We start from the raw sequence: 22961 nt of genomic DNA on the forward strand, positions 1-22961 counted from the left end.
GTGAAGCTGCTAAAATAAATACAGATGTGGCTGCGCTCCCAAGCAGTACTGGGCAGCACTCGCGCATTCCTGAAATAACATTTAGCCTGTTAGTTCTGAGTGCCACTGGGCAGTTGATGGTTGCAAACAGAAACTGCACCAACTCAAGCTTAAGTCACCCATCACTTAAGCTGTGAATGTCTTCTTCTTTCAAACGATGATAACTACAAAGCAGACAAAGGCCAGGCAATCTTACTAGGTGCAGATCAGTGGAGAGTAGAGCACAGGAGGGAGAAGCCAAGGGAACATGCTGGAGAGAGGGAAGCTCTGCACGACCACCCGTGACAAGTTTGTTGCACCGCTGAAGAGTACTTAGTATAGAATCTGGTTACACTGTAGAGCCAGAGATCCCAAAGCCTTTCCTTTCCCTTATTCTCTGTTTTACTGTGGTCTAATTGAATTTGCTGCGGTAATAGAAAAGAATGCATCAAACCCTCCTCTGCCACAAAAAGCTCTATTTCAAGAGTGCGCCGTACGCCACAGCCCAAGAAGTCAGCTGTAAGCTGTTATGCTGGTCTACTTTGCCGTGTGCCTCCTTGTGATTTCTAATAACACTAGACGTCTTCTTTATCCCAAACCAGCAGTTCTCATTCGGTGGACTATAATATCTATTGCCACCCCAGAGCTTGAAATGATGTCATAACACAGATGCGCGTCAGCGTAACAATTTTCCTATGTGCTCAAAAGCAATCTGCCTCCAAACACAAATCTCTGATAGCAGAGTGATTGTTCGTCTAATCCCAGCTCCTCTGAGCATAAAATCTCTCCCCTGTAACACAGATGCTTTTTCCAGCAGGAAAATGCAGCAGTGGGCTGTTTAATGGAAGAAATAATTAAGTGGATCAACTTCAGACGAATACAAAACGAACTAGATAAGCTCTTCATATAGCTACCACGCAGATTACGCTGGTTTCTGGCTCATCAAAGAAAGAAAACAAGGTGCTCTTTACAGAGCGTGAGGACTGACACACGCTCCTGAGACAGACCTCCCCCTTTCAGGAAGGCATCCCTCTTAGGGGTTGTTTAATTCTTCTGCAGATGCAAAATGAGTTCATATTCTTCTGGTAGGATGGCATTATGGTCTACTAAATTTAACAGGAAGAAGCCATAAAGGCAGAATAACTCACGTGGATCGTCTCAGATGTATCGGTGCAAGCTCCACAATATTTTAATGTGCTGCTGAAGAGTTACGTGAGTAGCTCCGGTGAATTCAGGGGGATTACTCTTTTGAGTAGGATTCAGCCAGCACAGTGGAGAGGCAACAAATCTAGTTCATAATTTGTAAGGCTGCGGATTGGAATAGGGCACAGTTAACACAGAGTAGGCTGGAGTTCTGGTGATTAAGAAGACACATTTGAGCAGAAATAATCAGAAAAATAATTATTGATTCAAAATCTATGTGACTATTAGCAAGTCACTTTGAGATACTTTGTGAATGAGCAGAGCTCTGTAAATGATTTTTTTTTTTTAATGGGATTCATTTTATTCATCTATTTTATCTATTTTGCTACTAAACAGAAAGGCCCAGATACATTTCTGTTTCAAGCTTCTGAACCTAACAGTTACAGCACAAATGCATCTGACCCTGTATCTCTACTATGCATTCCTGAAGGTAGAAAGCAATACAGTTGTTGCAGAAGAATGATAATTTTTTAATCTCATCCATGCTCTGCGACTGCTTCAGTCTATTGTAGCCTTGCTTCTTTTTATTCCTGATTTATTTACAAATGTGTATATATTATATTCTGTGATGAAGTGATTCTTTTAGGCGGAATTTCAGTATTCCTAGTTTGGGGTTTGGCTCCTCTCATTTGGCTTTGTAATGTTCATAGACTAATGACAAATTTTGAAGAGAAATGAATCTTTAATATTGCCATCTTCAAGCTCACATGTGATCAGGTAAGAATACATGGCTTTTTTGCAAGATAAAATTAACCTCTGCAAAGGAGAGGAAGCTGTCAGATAGTCCATATAAAAAGAAAAAAAGAGAACCCTTTCTTTCAGAAGGTGCTCAGTTACCACAGCATGCAGAAGGAAAAATAATTGCTCTTTGAACATCAGCAGGCAGCTGTAGGGCACAGAGAAGAATTTCTGTGAATTAAAAATCTCTCTCTCATTCACACCGCCTTGCTTGGATTCTCAAAGTGCCCGGCCTGTATCACTTTCTAAGCAGGTGATCTTTTTAGAAAAGAGGAATATTTAAAACTAGCCTCCACTTGGAGCAAGGAAGTAACAAAAGAAAGAATGAATAATGAAAGCTTTCATTCTTAACTGGGACAACATTTTTCTGAAATGATTACTCATTTTAGGAGGCAAATTCTGACTGATATTACAGCCCATAGAGTTTTGACACTAGGACAGACTTTTCTGCTTTCAAAGATAGTTATAGTTGATATCAGGAACAGCAGAGTGAAAATGTTATTTTACTAAATATCTAGTGTGATAAAAACAAACACCTTCACAAAAACTTCTATTCCCAACACCCCACTGGCAGTGTACTCTCGTCTCATCTGCTGGTTGAACATCCTGACTAACCCATCTTCCTGAGTTTTTCTATAGCATTCTATTCTTAAAGGCTACTTACCGCAAGACTTAACAGTGATTATGCACCAAGTGTTTTGTAAATCATAGTTTACTGGTAGTATTCTTCTTTAGCTCGCAGTTCCATTGGGAATTTTAGCTCTACCCACCTCTTGTGAAGGTATAAAGTGAATTGAAACTGATAAAGCTGAAGGCAGTTGGTCACATTCAATGAGCAGTTTGTTCTTTTTCTGCAAAGAACAATAGTGCCGGGAGAAAAAAATATATATAAAAAAAGAAAGAAACAAACTAAATGAAAGCAAACCATTTCTAAGTACTAAAGGATGGTAAAAATATAGAAATAAATATTCAAGAAAGAAAGAAAAATTACAAAACGAAAAGCTTGGCAATACCTGTGGAATCTGAGAAGTAACATCACAGGCTATAGAGAATACGGATGGCTAGATGAGAATTGGAAGAAGAGTTATGCAGAGCTCAAAGCTATAAAAACATGCATAAGATTGTTTGCTCTAACATCCAGAAAGAGCCAGCATACGCTGAAAGATGCAAAGGAAGAAAGTTAACTGTATCATTTTAAGAGTTGTGGAGTTTTTTATTGAATACAGTGGTCAAGAAACCAACATAATGCTATCCCTTTTAAAGAAAAGCAGTACACAGAACCATAGGGTTTAAGAAAAAAGAATTCAGATGGTATCTCGGTACACGCACTCATGTTTTGACAAGGAGATAATTAAAAAGTAGGATGGTATAAGTATTTAAACTTTGCATTCTAAAAGCACTCATTCAATGCTGATGTTCTCAAGTTTACCCAAGAAAAAAAGATTTGAGAACTGGTATTTTTAGACATTTATGTTGTGTAACTGAGATGTAATTGGAATCATAACATCACCAGAAGGAAGTTTCAAGTTCCTCGTTTCAGAGATGTCAATGCCAACCACAGTCTATGCAGAACAGAGGCAGAGGGAGAGACTGAATTATTTCAGTCAGTTGTTCATGAAAAGCATAACAAAAGTCAAATTTTGAAACCTGACCGAGCCTACTGGATTTTTTGGTGGTTCAAAATTCCACTCTGCTCACAAAGCAAAAAATACTTTCCCAAAGGTTGCATCACTCAGAACAACTCCTGCTTAGAGGCTGTGAGCAATTTAATGTGTGCTAAGTACTCATGCATAGATGCAGCTCATCATCCTTCGTGTTTACAACCCCAGAATTCAAGAAAAATAGACCATCTTTGAAAGAAGTAAATACTGTCCCTAATGTGCACATATAGACACAGAAGACATGGCACTACTTAATAGCTGAAATAAGACTGCGTTCAGAATCCATGGATTCCTGGCACCTACTGGACTGCTAATCTTCAGCAGTTAACAGTCACTGCAGCTGGCAGTGAGTCAACTAAGTCCACCTACTCTGATTTTGAAGAGTGTTTAGCTTGTTGAGATGTTTTAGCCAGTATTTCTGAAATTCCTGTTCTGGCAAGTTATTGGATTTTAAGAAGCGATGGCATTGAGCAGGATCTGAGGAAAGCATTTAATATGCTTACAACAGATAAGGAATTTTAGAGTCAACAGTTGAAGAAGGAAGAAAAGCAACCCAAAACTCTGGCTCCAGTTGTGAACTCAAATCCAAACTATTAGTGCTAATCTCCTGCGTAACTGGCAACTGGAGGGAATGGCCCCAAGTTGCACCAGGGGAGATTCAGGCTGGATGTTGGGAAATACTTCTTCTCTGAAAGATTGGTCAGGCACTGGAATGGGCTGCCCAGGGAGGTGGTGGAGTCACTGATCCTGGAGGTGTTCAAGAAACTTCTAGAGACGTGGTTTGTTCTATGAGTCTGTGATTCTAAGTGCTATAACTACTTTTAGAACCGTAACAGTAAACAAGAAGCACTGTTTTTTGCTTTTGTTTTTAATAACACATAATAAGACATATCCAGGCATTAATTCCATTTTCTTCAAGTCAGGTAGGCTTTGGGAACAGGGAAATAATCAGTTGCTGTTGTGATAGTACACTTGTTTACATGGTATACAAATGAAAGCTTCGCTGGCAGAGACATTCACAAACTCATATATCTTGCCTACACTAAAGCATGCCAAAAGCTTAAGGAGCAATAACAGCTATTCCTTGGCTATGCAAATGAAGGCGGCAGACAAGAGAAGTAAGACTCACCACACTTACATTTTACACGTATTAAAACAATCAAAATCCCAAAAAAATCAAAATCAGAAGAGGCAGATAAGTGAATATTCATATTCTCATAAGGCACAAAGGTCAGTCTTTATGATTTTTTTCTCACTTTAAGTATTTCTCCACAGAATCAAATCTACATTAAAAAACAATAAATAAAGTGACCTTTTTAATGAATAGTTTTTTAATGAAATGATGCTAAAAAAAAACACACAGAAGTTTAATCCTACTAAAGATCACCACAGTGAGGATAAAGAAGAGATCTGCAGGCTTTCAGCATCAGCAGTTACAATAGTATACCAGAACACAGCTTTAGCCAGTGCTTTTCCTTTGATTTTTATATTTCATAGTTACTATTTTTAAATGGGTTTTTTACTTTCCTCATTTAGTGTTGATCATTTTGCAGGATATTTGTCAGATACGACAAATGTAAGTGATGAGAAAACAATGAGCGTAGCAAAAGAGAGGAAAGGTGCATTTACTTGAAACTGTTTGGGTTATAGTATTGACTTGTTTTTGGAAAAAGGAAAGCCTAATCCTTCTTGGGATAACTGGGTAAGTGAGAATTGCACTCAAGAAAATTTAGGAATGGTCTGAAGTCTAAAAGAAGTCAAATGCATCCAAAAGCAATGGTCTGAGATACTGTGAGTGTGGTTCATATCAGTGGTACAAGCACTGCAAGCTTGGCTCCATAGTCAATAATGATAATAATTTGGTGCAAGTGGAGCCTGAGCTCCGCAGATGTGATCAGAAACAGGACAACTCTTTCAATATCACTGAAACCTCAGATAATATTTATTGGGGCTTTGAGACTAGCTTAAGACAAAATTAATTCAGAGAAATGTGTGGATATTAAGGTTTATTTAACAAATGTGTAAATAAGTAGAAATAGGTCCTTTTCAATGAAATGATTTTAGAGAAAAAACAATTTTAAACTCAGTACTCTGAGAAGACTGGGATTTCAAAATAATGTGTTTTAATTCCTCATTTGGAATGAGGAATGGCCTCCTACTGCAATATGGTCAAATATTTTGAAAGGTGCAGTAGGAAAAAAGGATCGTGGTTGCTTGTTTTTGTTTTTTTTTTTTAAACAAAACTTTTCAAGTCAAGTTACGGATATTCTGCTTCAAAATGGAAATAAATCAAAATGCCTTCAGGAAAGAAAATCCTGGTTTCCATGTTGATTTTTCTCCCACCCCACAACGCTGTACGTCCTGAGCACAGCAGCAATGTGAAGAACACTCTCCTCCATAGATTAGCCACATACTAAAAAAAGCTAGACATGATTCCAAATTTCTGCTCCTCTAGATAACAACAAGAGTGCATAACCATCCCTATAGTATACATCTCTCTTCTCAGCCTCCTCTGCCAATTCGTGTATCCAGACATGGCTCTCTGAACAATACTCCGAGATAGCCCTCAGTGAAGCAGCTCATGTTGGCGTATGTCTTGTGTATAAAGCAAAGGCAAAATGTGAGCCCAATCAGCCAAGCCTGTCCTTCAATTATACCGTGCAATTTCGTTAGTGGAATCAGCAAATAAAAAGAGTGCTCTGGTATTTTACAATTCATAGGCAGCATTTCTTCGAGATGAGCAAAGAGCACTCACACACATCACTGACTATAAACCAGCTGTATTAAGGTGACCTATGCTGCAACCATCCTGCACATTATTTGAGATTAGACTGAACCACAGCCTTTTGATATACAAGATTATGTAACTTTCAACTCAAATAAGTATTTTGCCAGGCAGAGAAAAAATCCCTTCAAACACACATTTAATTATTGATCGGTTTGAGGAATGCTTACTTTTTCTTTCTTTCTATCAGAGGTTATGGATAGCATTTAAATAGCTTGTGAATCCATCAGAATTTCTGAAAAATCCCATTCTAAATCTAGTTTCAATATTTGGAGCCAAACTTGAAAACATTCTTCCTTATGAACTGCACGTACTGTGCTTATGTGGAAAGCCTCAAGTCATTTTTAGTCTTTAAACTCCACAAGATATTATCCCGATCAGGCATCTTTCTCCACCAGGTATCATGCTTCAGTTTTACACTTTTCATCTGTAGAGTCCATTTTCTCCAGTTTTTATAGAAAAATACCATTCCTATATGTATATATATAATGTTTATGTGCAAATATATTTATATATATTATATACATGTTTATATCAGGAATTCAGAAATACTCAGATGAAGCCTTTGTCAGGAAACCTGAAAAATAAGAAAAATGTAGTCCTGTACTATTACTTAAATAGGCAATGTTATTAATAACAAATGTAAGAGAAGTGGATTGGCACCAGGAGAGGAACAAGCTACAGATTAAGCGTGCATGTTCCCAGCCATGTGCTAAAGACTTTTGGTCAGGTACCACCCACCTATAGCTTTTCTAATCTAGGAGGCTTTCAGCAGCTGATCAAGCAGTTCGAAAGAGATAAAAGATTTAACAACTGGACTGACATAAAGGAGAGCAGAAATGTTAATGGGCAGAATACATTTTGCAAAGATTTGGTTATGCTGTCTGCAAGCATGATACCATTGTTATTCCAGTCCAACTGTTCCTGAAAGGCCTCACATAAGCACATGACAGCTTTTTCCTCTTCGGTCGTGAGCCCTTCAGAGCTCTAGGGCTGCTCCTGTGACTCTGTAGAGAACCTCTCTCAGGTCACTGCAAACACGCACAGCTAACTCTTCATCATGCATATACATTTCTCTAAATATTCAGAAAGGAACAACTTATAAAGCATAGCATTTCCAGAAGAAATCCAACAGTTCACTGGCAACATCACTTTGTGCTTGCCTGGATAAGATTAAATGACATTCACTAGCCTCAGAATCCTTCCCTGGTCCTCAAAAACATGAAGGTTAATTTACAATGCATCCTCCATGCAAAGCTTAGGGATACATGAACTTCTGCCATTAGTCCTGCCAAAATACCTGGAACTCCTCCCGTGAGTTAATGATGTGTGCAGTCATTTGCAGTGCCCAAGTCTTCCCACGGCCCTTTGCAGAGCATTAGGAGTATTTCACACAGTGTAGTGTGGTAAAGTGGCAGGCTCAAATGATGTTTGTCGTAAAATGGTGTTCGAGTTTCATATATCTACATTTTTTCGGGCACTTTGTTGTCTTGGTTATACATCTTGCTCTGTTATTCAGGAAAACAGTAGTCACAAGCTGCAGCTTACCTTCGTGAGCACTTAATCATTCACTACTCTCATCAGGCAGACCCCAAACTAAAGCAACATACACCATCTGGAAGATTTCTTACTAGCAATGGCATCTTGCTTGTGATGAGCAGAAAAGCAGGAAAAAAAGCCTGACAGCTGGAGGTATTCACAGTTGATTATGTGAACTATTGGGATAAATTCCCCACTCATATTCTTGGGCCAAATCTGGTGTCTTAAAAATAACAGCTTATCACAACATCATGAAATGTAAGCTTGCTTGTCAGACAACCAATTGCTAACAGCCACAGCACAAGAGCCCAGAGCCCACCACTCCCAGCAAACATTTTCTGTCCTATCTCTTGCAGTCCAAGTATTTTGAAAGGAGCAGCGACCAGGTGATTAACAATACATGCAATCTCTAACATTTTTTGTTAAACTAGAAAATACTATCCAAATGCTATGAAAGTTAATACAGAATAGCAAAATAATCATTTATTCACTAATTTCTAAACATGTTTTCAAAGTTCATAGAGCACTTCACCTGTTTTATTTTAAAAGCATGCTTATTTTTTAGAAATATTTTTAAAAACCTGCTGTGGTTTAATCAATCATTTAATCCACTTAACAGTATCTCTTCTGAACAGCCTCTGCAATTAAACATATGTGGGATAGGGGAAAAAAAGTCTGTACAAGAAGGATATACAAGAAGGGTAGGAAGACAGCAGCAGACTTCGGTTGGCTTCAAGCCCTTTAAGGTGTTATTGATGAGCATCAGGAAGAAAGGAATCATTTGAAAACTTCATATCATTACCTACTGAGCACAGAATCTTACAGTAAATGCCAGTCTAACAGTAAACTTGGGTCAGTTGGGACCATGCCATTTTATGTGGGTAAAAATGAATGGTACTCTGGACAAGATCTCAGCTCTTCTGACTTCAGGGAAAATATTCCCACTGGATACCCTTCTAGTTAGGAAATGGTATCTTTTAAACAGCACACAAAGCTACGTTGAATAATGTAAATAAATCTCTTAAGATGTACCTCTATAATTTCACTAGAACAGCAGAACAAGGCAGTTTTTTCCCCCTCTTTAAAGTAAATACATGACAATGTCCTGGTCAACAAAGAAATCTCTCCATCCTCCCAGATTAGATGGCTAAAATGTGAATCAGTCAGCTATCAAATCTGGTCCTGGAGAAAGCAGACAGTAGTCTCTACATCAGAAATAACCTGAGTTCTACATCCACATCATCAGCTTTTGACTAGTAGACAGCAGCTCCAATAGAACAAAAACAGAACAGATTATTTTTCCTCAGGGTTTGTTTTCAGTAGCTCAGATATGTTTCCCATTTGCCACCTCCTTTTCCAAATTATCCAGTTTACTTAAAATCAGCATTCTTGGGAAAGTCATGAGCAACAGTTTACCCAACACAACGTTTTTACCATAAAACAACACATTAAAAGCTTCTCGTGCAATCTCTAACTACAATACTTTCTTTTTTCCCCCACAGAAAATGCGTTAGTTTAAAAACAGATAAGTAGATATAGCCATGGATGCTCACTCTCCTCATATCCATCCTTCCACTCTTATTCTTCTCATGAATTCTTTATTTCAGGAAATTTTACAGTGCTAAGGAAGCACACACACAGGTGCACACAATGGACATAACCCTTCCTTTTCAGTCTTACTCCAGGAGTTACAAGCAATGATGCTCAGAGATAAATGCACCAAGTTCTTTCAAAATCATACTTTGACAGCATTGAAGGCAGGCCCTTTTAAGGTGTCAAACTGAATACACCAAAATCATTGATCAAAGTAATAAAGAGTTCTAAAATGAACTTATCATTTAGGACAAGGCAATTTACAACCTTTTCTTCATCATTTCCAAACTATCAGATTATTTAATTTCCCAACTTAACAGCTGGTAAACAACACCCCTCAAGCTATATTTTGAATATGGAGATGATTCATAGTCCTAAGCAACCTGCTCTGGGTGTTCCCTCTTGAGCAGGGGTGTTGGATTAGTTGACCTCCAGAGGTCCCTTCTGACCTCAACCGTTCTGTGATTCTTTGATAATTTGAATTATAAGTAACTAAAGAGAAAATTTCAGCAAGACACTAAATCACTCAGACACTAAAAATGCAGCCATTTTTTCCTATCTATATATTAGCACGTAAATAATAGCACTGGGTCTTCTTGGTATAAACAGAACTATGTAGAAGTCTGGGCACTTCAACCTAACCCATGTCAGACACAGGAATAGAGTAAAACAAGTCAGAGAAAATATCCCTTTTTCCCCCTACATTTTAAATGTGGAGCATGCAAGTAAAAGGAAGTTCTGTTGACTCACTTTAATGAGCTTATAGCATTAAAGCACTTCTATATATATTTAGTGCTCTCTTTTTATCTTGTATCTTACACTACCTTCCACGCATTCTTTAAGAGAGAAAACACGCTCACTAAGTGGTCCTAGAATTGCTAGCTGTACTTGTCTAAATATAATGAGGCATGAGCACATCTAGAGAATAAGTACATCATAAAAAGAACTGCTATCACACTACACAATCACATTTTCACCTGTTCATGCTTTAGGCCTCTGAATGATACATTTGAATTCAGAGTCTGCATTTTCTAAAACAGATTTGTGTTTCATCCTTCCCCTTCCTTTAGCTTCCTTGACAGTCCGAAGTTCTATTGTAAAGCTCTTTTTTCTGTACAGCTCGTAAGTAGCTACAGTGCTAGACTGGTAAGCTGCTTAAGAGCTCCAAGGCTAAAATATTCTACTTATTTGCAAGGCAGGTGAACGGTGCACAGCAACAGCATAAATTCCTTCTTCCTCACATCTGGGAAGCTTAGTGTCAGAACGGCAGTAGAGCAGAACCATCTCAGAAGAAAAGAAGGTCACTGAATTTGTCTGACCTTTTGGGCAGCAACAAAGACTGAGGAACAGCAACATTTCTGGTATTTCCTAAGAGGAGAAGTTAAAGCAACCCCTCGTTGCTTATCATCACATCAGCTTCAGGCATTATCACGGCATTAGTTCAGGTCAGTCAGGGAGGTTTGTTCTGAGGGGGTTTTATACCAACAGCATATTGGCACATCTTGTGGTTGGCAAATTTTACATAGCAGTCTGTTGTAAAACTGTCAACAGCATCTCTGGGAGGAAGAACAGCCTGCCTTCTCTCCCATGGTTCTCCCTCGCTCTGAAAAAAGAACTAAAACCTCAAACACTCTTTTGATTCAAATGGTACTTTTTTCCTGTAGCACGGTTTGATCAATAAAGGATGAAAGCTGTCCTGTTTTCTGAACTTCTGAAATAGTTTCTTATTATCATTAATTTTGTTGTCACTCTTTTTCTTCCTTACCCCATTATTTTACTTCCTTTTTGTATTTCATAATCAGAAGGGTTCTAAAGTATAAAATGAGACAACTTGCAGTAGTGAAGATTTAGATATTTTATTATTCTGACAGGTTTAATAAATGTGGTTAGTAGGATTAGCCTTTGCATCCATTACTGTGTTTATCTCCTATCTCGTGTGTGCAATTACAGTGAATGGCCATGGAAGGACAACCAAAGCAGTTTGACCACACGACTTTCCACCCAATCCATAAACAGAAAATTGCTATTAGTGAAGTGGTCTCTTTACCTTGGCTTCTTCACATTGAAATTTGTAGTGATTTTCTTTTCTATATGACCCATTTAAAGAAATCACTTGGAAGTAAGAGAAACTCCTGTGGAAGTTGCTTTACTGTTGTTAAAAGTGGGTAGTTTCACAGAGAAGTGTTACTGGTTAAATGCATGTTAAATGTAGTTGGGCTTTTAATCTAATGGCAGGCCATTTGGAATGCTCTCAGACACATTTTTAAGCCTTAAGGGTCCTTTATTTTTCTGCAGCATTTTCTGGGACTGGTGCATTACAGATGACAGATCACAAGCCAGCATTCAATAGCGACCAAGTAAATTTCAGATGTAACGGGATTTAAATATCAGGGAGTTCTAAACTAAATATTGTTTTAAACCAGAGCAGGTCCTGATTTGGGTATGGAGTGTAACAGTGATGCAGCACAATAGAAAAGAATTGTCTCTAAAGCAACAAAACCCATGGAGGAACTTGAATGCTTGATTTTAAAATAATAAGGAAACCCATGAGAGGTGCTTACTGAAAAGACTAAATACCTTTTATCTATAGAAGTTCTGAAAATTCTGCCTTAGGTATACCTTATTAACCAAGTTATTACTTCTGTTATTACTTTTTAAGGTGATGAGAAAGCAGAAAAGATCAGACAGAGAGGCAGAAAGTGCATACCGGGGATTAGATGGAATTTAGATCAATGGCAATACACTGTTAAGTAATAGCTATTGTAGTAATCTGTGAAATGGCACCATGCTCCAATAGGCAAAATCTGGGGGCAAAGAGCTTCTTCACTGTCTGTCTACAATTAACAATGAACACATACTGCTCTGGCTTTTGCATTCGCCACACAAGAGGCCTGAGCAAAATGATCCTCTCCTGGCTTTCCAGGGCACATACACAGAAGAACAGAGTAGACCCACATATCTTCCCTACTGAAATTAAACGGATTCAGTCAGCAGATGCCTACAACCCAGCAAGAGACATCTGGTGACCATTCTCTTTTTCATTTCAATTCGTTCAAAAATGAAATTACTTGTTAAAATGGATTCAGATTTATAAGAATGAACTGCCTTTATTACCAGCTTTGAATGCAATCTGTGCTAAGACTGAACAGAAAGTCAGTAGAGAGCACCGAATGTAAGCATAATAGAAACATCCTCAAAAAACCATAGGTGCTTATGCAGTCTAGAAAGGACATGTTTTTTTCCCCCTGATACTGTGACTCTCCTTCTTTTTTCAGCACTACCCACATACTTAGTTTGTCTCCTCCTCAGGATGATGAGATTAGAATTCATGACATAAGACGGCTGCTTTACGCAGCACAAAGATGACAGTACTGAGAATGACATTCAGTGCTAAAGAAAAGTGAGGAACTGTTAGTTAGGACCCCTAGCTTTAATTTAATCTCATTTTAACAGCATGTCTATATTAGCTTTTGCCTTCAGAACGGCTGCTTTGCGAGACTTAATTAAGACTGCAGCAGGGCACAGCCAGGATGGTGGTTTCCTTGGGGGCTGAGGCACCAGGAGCAGTGGGGATCACAGTACTGAAGGGACAGGAGGCCTTCCTATGCTTTGCTGTGATTAAAATGGGGTCTATTAAGCAAGGGCCCTCACATCCCTGACATACTGCTTGCTTTCAGTCCCTGTAAGTGAACAGATAATTGAATAAACTTAGAGCATCTTTTGATGTTTTAGTGGAGCAGTAAGTTCACACACAGCCACTGTAACTCAAGGTAGAATGAAAGGCTATTACATTAATTTGCATAGAAATTTAGTTTAAATTGTCATTTTAATTTTAACACACTAAAAAACAATATTAACAGGCAAGACATTTTGGATTAAAATATTTTGATGAATTAATTTATTTTTAAAACCCATTTCCTCCCTTCCATTTTTTCTTGAATGTATTTGAGATCTTCATTATTAGTGGGATGTTGAGAAAATTAAACATTGCTTTCAACTTATGTCAGAACAGAAGCAAGAGGTAACTGTCCAATAATTCACGGCAGAAATAATTTTATGTGTTAGGATGGATTTTCTGCTTCATTTTCTTCAAGCTCATGCCTGCCTAGAGACAGCGAACTTTTAACATGCAATTTAGCCTTCTCCTTTTTCTTATAAATGGCCAGGATTTAGCCTCAAAACCATGAACGTTTATTTTCTCATCTCTTTCCACTTGTGTGATTTTCATCTAGAGTTTAGATAACAGGAAGACTAGCCCACCATGATCAGCTTGTATTGTAATTATTATGTTAGACTACAATGGCAGTAACCTTTGCTTACTGTGGTTCTTTTCAGTCTCAGCATTCCACCTACAATTGAGGTCTAATCCAAAGTCTGTTGAAAAATGATGGGTTTTGACATGACATATAATGACAGATGTTCATTGAAAGCTTTGGTCCTCACATTGATAAACTATTGTCCATTCTTTCAGACTGTACTGTCAGACTGCTTTGTGAAACTACCCTCTGCAAGGCATCTCCTGTCTGTCTGCCCAACCTACCCATCTTCCCTGTTTTTTTTTACTCTTCACCCGTATCATGGTTTTGGCTGGGACAGAGTTAAGTTGTGCTTTTTTAGTTTTTATTTTTGTTTTGTAGAGGCTCATATAAGGCTCATGCATAGATTTTTTTAATGAGAATAATGGTGATAACACACCAGTGTTGTTGCTGAGCTCTGCTTACACTAAGTAAAGGACTTGTCAGCTGCCTTGCCAAGCAAGGAGCTGGGGATGCTCAAGGAGCCAGGAGAGGACGGAACCAGGACAGCTGACCCAAAATGGCAAAAGGGATGTCCCATACCATATGATGTATTAACAACAATAAAAGCTGAGGAAATGAAGGTGAAATGAAAATTTTGTAGCAATGACGTTTGTCATGTGCATGGTGTTTCCTGGATGTGGCTGAACACCTGCCTGTCTATGAGAAGCAGTGAATGAATTCCTTCTTTCGCTTTGTTTGGATGTGTGACTTTACCTGGCAAACTGTCTATCTCAGCCCACGAGTTCTCACACTTTTATCTTCCCAGTTCTCCCTCCATCCCACCTAGGGAGTGAGAGCAGATGTATTGCGTTGAGTTGCCTTCTAGGGTTAAACCATAGCAACCTAACATCAAAACTGTACTGTTTCCTGGCTGAAGTTCCCTCTAGCTTTCCTTTCAAGAAAATAGTTGCTCTCCAAACAACTATTCCTATACAGAACAGTCCGTATTTCATGGCTGTTCCAAAACTTATCCATATTTCCAAGGCATCACTGCCTTCTCTGCAGAGAGAAAAGTTTAAGTTGACTCTGTACTAAAATACTTTAGCAGCATGGAATAATCAAGCTCACTTTCAAGGAGCTTCCATTTCAAAAGATTTGTGAAACATAATATCAAATGTGGCAACCTGTAAACACTGACAGTATGGGATATACTGTAGTGGAATATATTGGAAGAAATGGAGAAGTGAGCACCTAACTTGTAAATTCACATCTTACAGGCTATGACATTTTCATTTTTAAATATTAGATCAGAAAGATAAAATGATCTTCTCTAGCTCTGAAGTGTTCCCATATCCTTCCCCACCAAACAGACACATTCCCTTCCTCTATTAACATGATAAGATACGCATAGTTTCTGGAAGAGAAAAGGAAGAGAAGGGGAAGGTTAGACTTCTTTGTATTGGTGAATTCATAGAGTACTTTGTATTTTGTAGAAAGCAACAAGTCACAGAAGAGTTGCATAAAGCAGTAGCAACTCGAGAAAACAAAACCCTTTACAGAGGAATAGCAAAACTTGAAAGGAAAAGCTTAAGCTCTAATTAACTGCTCCTTTCTTTGACTAACAGTGCCACAGAGCAAGCCCTAAAAAAACAACTCCATATATACTCTTTCCTCTTAACTCACAGGGAAGCTAAAAATTACTTCTTTTAATTTCTGACATCAATCAAGAGGACAAATGTTCCAGCTTTTCCAGCCACATCTACTAATTTTTATCAGCTTAGTTCAGGCTGTCACCCCCATTCATCAATTTAGTTTTGAACAAATTAAGACAGTATCTCAATAGCTATAGGATAATTCATTAGAATCACTCCTAGGCCTAGATTCAGCAAAGCAATTTAGTTTTTGGGTTACTGAATTGGAAATTTACGTAAAGAATGCAAAGCCAGTAAAAGCTATAGGATTTAAGTGTGAGTTTTAAAACAATCGTGAATATGAAGTATATCAAATGGAGGCTTTTTAAAGTAAGGATCTTAATTTAGCAATAGTCTTAAGCGACTATTCTGTGAATACATTCTGTAAATGCATTCAGATAACTGAAGACAACATGCAGCCAACCGATTGGAAAGGCAATTTCAGTTAATCACTGACATTCTATTTATAGGATATAAATTATGACAATGGAGACGTTGGGTCTTCAGAAACATAAGTACACTGCCCGCAGGAAAAGGCCTCTGTCCTTGACTTACTAAGGATACTGTGGCAAGAACAAGTTATGTATATGTTCTCCTCAGATAAGCTAACTGGATTTGTTCTGAAGCGTATGTCCTTTTCATTCATACCCTTTGATGCCTGCTACCCACATTCTAAGGTATTTTGACCGACTAACACAACACAAGTCCTTATACAGTGGTCTGTCTTAAAGAAAAACAGTCATGATACAAGTACAGTGGATTCAGGAGAGGAAAAAGAAAAATCTTTGTCAAAAGATCTCCAGGCTGTGAAGACATAGGATTGCTGATAGCATAACTTTATCTTCTTTTTTTCTGTGCGAAGCAGAAAAGACCCAATTACACCAATCCAGAGATAATTAGTTGCCAAGATGCTATATGCAAAACTCTTTGACTCTCACCATAGCATGGTTAATACAGCCCAGGTAGCTCCTAAACCTGATGTCACCAATCACTTCATTTGCACTGGTGAGCAACAGGTCCAGCACTGCATTCCCCTGGTGGGACCATATACTACTTGACTCAAGTAGTTATCCTCAGTTCATTCCAGGAGCCTCCTGAACTGCCTACAGCTCACGGTGCTACTTTTCCAGCAGATAATTCATTCTCACCAATTCATGCAAGAATCACTCAGATTCAATTTTTTTATCAGTGTATGCTAAGTAATCAATTGAGACACATATAATCCAGTGGAGAAAATACTAGGATTCTAGTGATTTCAAAAGAAATAATTATTTTGTCTTTTTGTTCACCCTAGATTAGGATCTGTATACACCTCATACAGCTGTGTACACATACAAGCAAGGTAGGCCATTCCCACTTTCCACAAACTTTACTCAATCATTACTCACTGTATATAGCCCTAGTGACTGATAAATGCCTACTTGACTAGAGTTCATTTCTTTAATTTGTCATAAAAATAGAGGTTTTTTTAGTCATCATAAAACACCAATACTTCTGTATCGAGAAGGCAGCTGGCACTCTTCTATTCATGTGCAAATCCAATTAAAAACATACATTTCTAAAGTGTTTTTTCTCAGTATACATTTCTCACACATATAACTCAAAATGATCTTATGAAGAACTAATTGAAAATGTAGAGTTACCTTCATAAGTTTATCATTTTTTAAGATACTTTTACATGATTTACCATCATTCCAAAATAGATTAGACTCACAAGTGTTTCCTAGTGTAGTATTTCCATAAAATCTGTGTCATGGACTTGTGCCTGAACCAAATGAACATCTTAGATCACTCAAATCTGAATCAGACTTCTCAGCAGAGATGAGCAACTTAATAGATCCAATAAAAGAGATAGCACCTCTTAAAGTACTTTTTCATTTAGATATAAAACATATGCCTTCTATACTTAAATTATCTTTCTCTTAGCAGAGTGAGCAAAATCCTGCAAAATTGAAACTCCCATATCATTAAAGATAATAATGAAGAATAATATGCAGCAAAATTTGTCTTGCAGTACAGGTTCATAATTTCAGTCATTCAAGTGAAGATTATGGAATAACTAGATTATTATTTTTATTAATATTAAATTTGGACTGATGTTCCTTCACTAGAAGTAAGAAAAAAAATAAGGAAAAGAGACAGATAATACTGGTAATCAGTCCACAGATGATACAGTCTCATTACACAAAATGTCCATTTTATTCCTCATTTCCAGTGACATGCAAAACTGCTATTGGAGGTAGTTTGCAAAGTCACGATTTTCTGACAGAGCAAAAAAAAAATCTGTAAAATCTCTAAAACTGACAGCGTCTTGAAAACCTATTTCAATAGGTAGCAGCTTTAAAAGATATCAGCAAGGGCATCGTTGCCTCTGAGTGCTCCCCTTAATGGTTGAGTTGAGTAGATGAATAAAACTACATCTGAGCACCTCACTACCCCTAATTAGCATGATTTGATTTTTGTAATGTACTGGAAAAGTAATGCATAAATATATAAGTAAATAAATGGTGGCTGTCTTTTTTATACATGAGGAACTGAGAAACCTGTCATAATTGAGGCATATAGTTTAGAGTGACACAGGCACTATGTGATAGCAAGCGTACTACAGCTTGTTTGCTACAGAAATCAAGGCATAATTTGCTGAAGACGTGGGCACAAAACTTACGATTGTCTAACTCAACAACAGCATGTTTTCATCTGGACAAGAGACAAAGGCAGAACACACGACCTATGATTTGTTTTTTACCTTCCATCCCTTGCTGCTCGTTAAGAATGATTTTATGTACCTGTTCCCTTCACCCAGTGCATTTAAGAAAAGGAATAAGCAGTCCACAAGAGCAATCTGATGCCAAATATAATTCCCATTTGTCAGAATCTCCCTAATCATCAGGTAACTTACAGGTTCCACTGAGAAGGTATGATCCGGCCTGAGTTTCCTAATGCTGCCTCAAATGAGTCAGAAGTGAAGCCCTTCAAGGGTCCATTACCACAGTTCCCTTTAAGGTTACACATTCCTGTTTCACAAGATGACTTATGCACACCCTAAGCAGCAGTGTGGAGCTGCTGACACATTACTAGGCAGTGACTTATCCTTCTGGCTATTTGCTAAAAACCATTTTTAAAACTGTAAATAGCTTCTGATAATAGACGCACAGGCTATTAACGTGACCACTAGAATTCAGCATTTTAAAAGATGTATTATCACACTGTTTGTTTTACAGTGGGGGATACTAGAAGAGTTGTCTTTGAAAAGCAGGGATAGTAAGTCTTTCAGGAGAAGTCACTGAAAATTATTTTAATAATACAAATTATTTTTGCTAGTTACCAAATGGAGCATTGGAGCCACGTAAAGAATGACTCTGCCATGTTTGACAATGCCTGAACATTCCAATACACAGTTAAAACAACAAATGCCTTGTAGGTCTGTTTTTACGATGAAGGAAAATGGAATGATATCACAACACTATCTTCTTCTATGAGCTTGTGACCAAATAATGGAAAATATCCACCCTCAAAATCTGTCCAATTCCACTCATTGCCCAAAGATGACTTCTCTTATTTTTTTGAAGTGGCTTCTGAAATTCCTTTCCCTTGAGCTGCATAGTTATCAGTTGAAGATAGTATTCCACAGCTATGAATTGTAGCACCTTAGAGCTGAGGAACTACATTGAAATTGTGGATTTTTTCCTTTCTCGCAATGGGAAGAAAAACTACCCCCTCTAAAATCTTGCTACTGTTAGGATAAACACAGACATCAGTCTACAGGAACTTCTCCCAGATGTGCTGATATCACTCTAGCTTGTAGGACCGAACAACGTCACCTTTTCAAACAGCACTTTGATACTCCCACAAAGCAAGTCAGCAAAACAGTGCTATAGCAGGTCTGCTCCCAAGCATGATCCAGCAAGACACTGAACAGGATGAGTCATATCAGCTATCCTGATACTGTCACAGCCTTTATCAGCTTTACAGCCACCACAAAACACCGGTCTTTAGAATGAAAGGGATGACAGTTGACAAAGTTCAGCCAGGGTTAAAAGCTAGTTATTACTGACAAAAGGCCCTTATTATCAGCATTTTTCTTCTTTGACAGCAGGCCTTTCCAGTAACAGCAGAAGGAAAGGAGCTATTTCTGACTGAATGCACATATTTTCTGAAATCCCTTCTGATGTACCATTTTCTCTGATAATGACCACCATTCTTTGCCTTGCATATCTCCCTGCTAACTCAAAGCTGTGCACACATAGGCTCTGGGCGCGGGTCTGTGCAGCAGCTAGCTCAGAGAAAAACATTTGTTAGGAGTTCTTTTCCTTTATGTTGTCTAAAGGGAGGACGGTTGGACTAGATGATCTTATAGGTCCTTTCCAACCTTGTGATTCTATGATTCTATGATTCTACCGTCCTTCATTTGGGGTGTGTTGGGGTGGGAGGGTGGTTAAGTGCACACGTATGTGCGACATAGCAGTTGGTACAAACACAGCTCCTGAAGATTCTTATCTGCAGATGCATTGCTCTTTTCTAAAACAAAATGCACTGCTTGATCCTTATTTAGAAAGCACTGAGTATCTGATACCTAGTTAAGTAGGGGAGAGCACTAGCCTCAAGAGATAAGCAGGGCAGATGAGGTAGAAGAGTAATTCCCCTTCTGATAGTCATATCCTGTGTCAAGCTCCAGTCAAATTCAAGAATGGGAGGAGAGCGTTTATGACTGCCAGGATAAGGGTCCCAAATCTGTGCAAATACATTTAAAAACATCATCTTTTCCATCCAGCTACATCCTGTCAGACTTTACTACAGAACTGAGTTTCACAGGAAAATCAATTTAGAAAGCAGATATTTTCAGTGGATCAGAAAGTTCATCTGAGGTGAAATTGATTAAAAAAAAAAAAGAAAAAGAATGATAGCAACTGTCTTTTCACAACCTGCTGTGCTCAGTGGGATGCTTCTTCCACTTGTTCTCAGAAAATACTTGTCGGAAGCAATCTGTCATCCTCTTCCCACTAACAAATTACTCAATGGGGTACGTATGTGGGAGAACTCCATTCATACCCCATGTCTTTTACTTTAGACAAGAAGCTCCTTGCTGCAAGACAAGATGTCCTTTCTCATTAACTTTTTCTGAACCTTTTTATTTCCTGTTGAGATTTACTTGTTTATTTATTTACTACAGCAAGGACTGTAACCCAGGCTTCCCTATTCCCAATTGCTTGCCTCTAGACTCAGTATCTCTTTAAGCCCCACGAATACCAGATATTCTGGAGCAGAAGTATTTCAAAAACAAAGGTGAATAAACCTTTGCTATTTTATTGTCAGATAAAATGCCATTCAGGAAACTGTTTCTAACCATCCTTTGTGCATTTGCCAGTAGAAGCATAGCATGTCACCAGTGACATAGAAAGAAAATCCGGTCTTTCAAAATGTTGATAAAATTACATTGGATGGTTACAGTAATTCATTCACTCTCATGCCCCTTAATCATAATTAGCAGTTGTCTTCAGAACCTGGTTTACTGTTATTTTATGCCAAGGAATGTTTGCTCATGTTATGTTGTCATCTCTCCCTGATACTTGATATTCTGGAACTTTTCCCCATACCAAATGACAGACTGCCTAATGGATGTAAAAAACTCCAGGCGAGCTGTATACATCATGCATGGGCCATTACCTCCCCTCCAAGAAGCTCGAGGGTATAACTTACCTTTATCTCCTAAGGATTATGTCTAGGGAAAACTATTATTATTGCTTCATATTTTTTCTGTTTCCTTGGAACAGGATAATGTGGATCTTGGTGACCTCATGTTTTCACTCTGCTACCTTCCAACAGCTGGCAGACTAACTATTACAATAATAAAGGCAAGAAATTTAAAGGCAATGGATATCACAGGAGCATCAGGTAAGAATTTATTTAATGCTCGCTGTGGATTAGTGTCCCATTTCCCTCCTGAGTCACAGAACTCCAGCACTGTCAATTACCAGAATGTTTTTAGAAAAGAAGTGTTTTTACACTGCAAGCTCTTGAGTCACCTGAGTACAGGAATTACTGAGAAGTAAATAATGTTCATTCTGCTTTAACCAACAGTTTAAAATAATCTCCTCTCAATAAGAGAGCAGCATTATTACTTTTAAAGCAGTCATGATTCAAAACAGGCTGAGCTGGTGAAACTGATTTCATATTAGAGCCTGGATCATACAACAGATTATTTGTTGTGGCACAGAGGCAGGCTGACCCTCGACCATCTCCAAGAGACACCAAGCCAATTCTGCTGCTGTTGGCATATGGACAAAACAGTCATCTCAGACTCCTTTCAACAACAGTATCAAAACTGGCTAATGAAAACAAGGAAAACTAATTTAAATAAGAGCTCACAGATTCATTTTCCATACTAGAAGTCGCAGAACTCCCAAAAAGGATCTACAATGGGATAGTTTTTTGTTGTTGTTGTTTTTTTTCCCCTTCATTTTCATTTTCTTTTATTTTTCACTGCACCCATAATTATAATTCTCTTGAGAAACATAAACTGCGATTTTTTACACCTGGAATTCTATTTAACCATACATTAATACTGTGTAAAATATTGTCATCTTCTGTCTGACCTACAAACGTGTAAAAGTAATTACGTTGTGATAAATACACTGATACACAGGCTGTTGTATAAAACAGTCATATTTCAATGGGTAACTTAATACTCTTTCTGAAGTCAACATACAAAAAATAAACCAACAAACTTCTTGTAGCTGAATTGTTCATTATAGGATTTCAAACAGGTAAAGCTTTCCAGTGTCCATTGCCTCCCCATCATTCCATGTTAATATGTTAATATGTTAATAAAGAAGCTCAAATTCCAGACACAAGTGACTAATTCTGCAAACCAGTATGGGCATACAAGAATACTCCCTTTACTTTCCATTTATGTTTTCTTAAAAACAACAAAAAAACCAACGTTGTTCTTATGATTCACACAGATCCCTACGTGAAGGTTTCTTTAATGTGTGAAGGAAGGCGACTAAAGAAAAGAAAAACTTCCACCAAGAGGAATACCCTTAATCCCGTTTACAATGAAGCCATAGTCTTTGATGTCCCTCCAGAAAACATTGACCAAATTAACTTGTCGATAGCTGTTATGGATTATGACCGGTGAGATACCTGTAGCTGTAAAATAACATTACCTATTGGCTCAAAATCTAGCATAGTAGCTTTGTATGCAGGAATGAAGTTATTATCCTTTTTCTCCCAGTGTAGGGGAAATTAAATGTTTTCTCATACTGAGATTGGTAGAAGACTAAAATGTCTCAATGTCAGGCAGAATTTCCTCTCTAAATTTTAAAATGCAGATCTGCATCTATAACAAACATAACTAAGCTGCACGTGTTTACCAGAACAGAAATAACTGTTTTAGGTTATCAGTTTATACACTGATTTTCTGTTTATAAGCAACTGCGCTAACCCCTTAGACACATGCCTCAGTTTCTAAAACTGTGGCTCAGTTTATTGTACT

At 37.9% G+C, this 22961-nt stretch overlaps 1 protein-coding gene across 3 annotated transcripts in view; it reads left to right on the plus strand.

The window, feature by feature from the left end:
* SYT9 (synaptotagmin 9) overlaps positions 1-22961 on the plus strand; it is a 63731-nt gene that overhangs the window by 34109 nt on the left and 6661 nt on the right. For all 3 annotated transcript variants that reach the window (XM_072337566.1, XM_072337567.1, XM_072337568.1), the window contains exons 4-5: positions 21238-21358; positions 22429-22600. In XM_072337566.1, the coding sequence (XP_072193667.1) occupies positions 21238-21358; positions 22429-22600 (293 nt within the window). The remainder of the gene's footprint in view (positions 1-21237; positions 21359-22428; positions 22601-22961) is intronic.

The sequence above is a fragment of the Excalfactoria chinensis genome, chromosome 5 (assembly GCF_039878825.1).
Source record: "Excalfactoria chinensis isolate bCotChi1 chromosome 5, bCotChi1.hap2, whole genome shotgun sequence".
NCBI lineage: Eukaryota > Metazoa > Chordata > Aves > Galliformes > Phasianidae > Excalfactoria > Excalfactoria chinensis.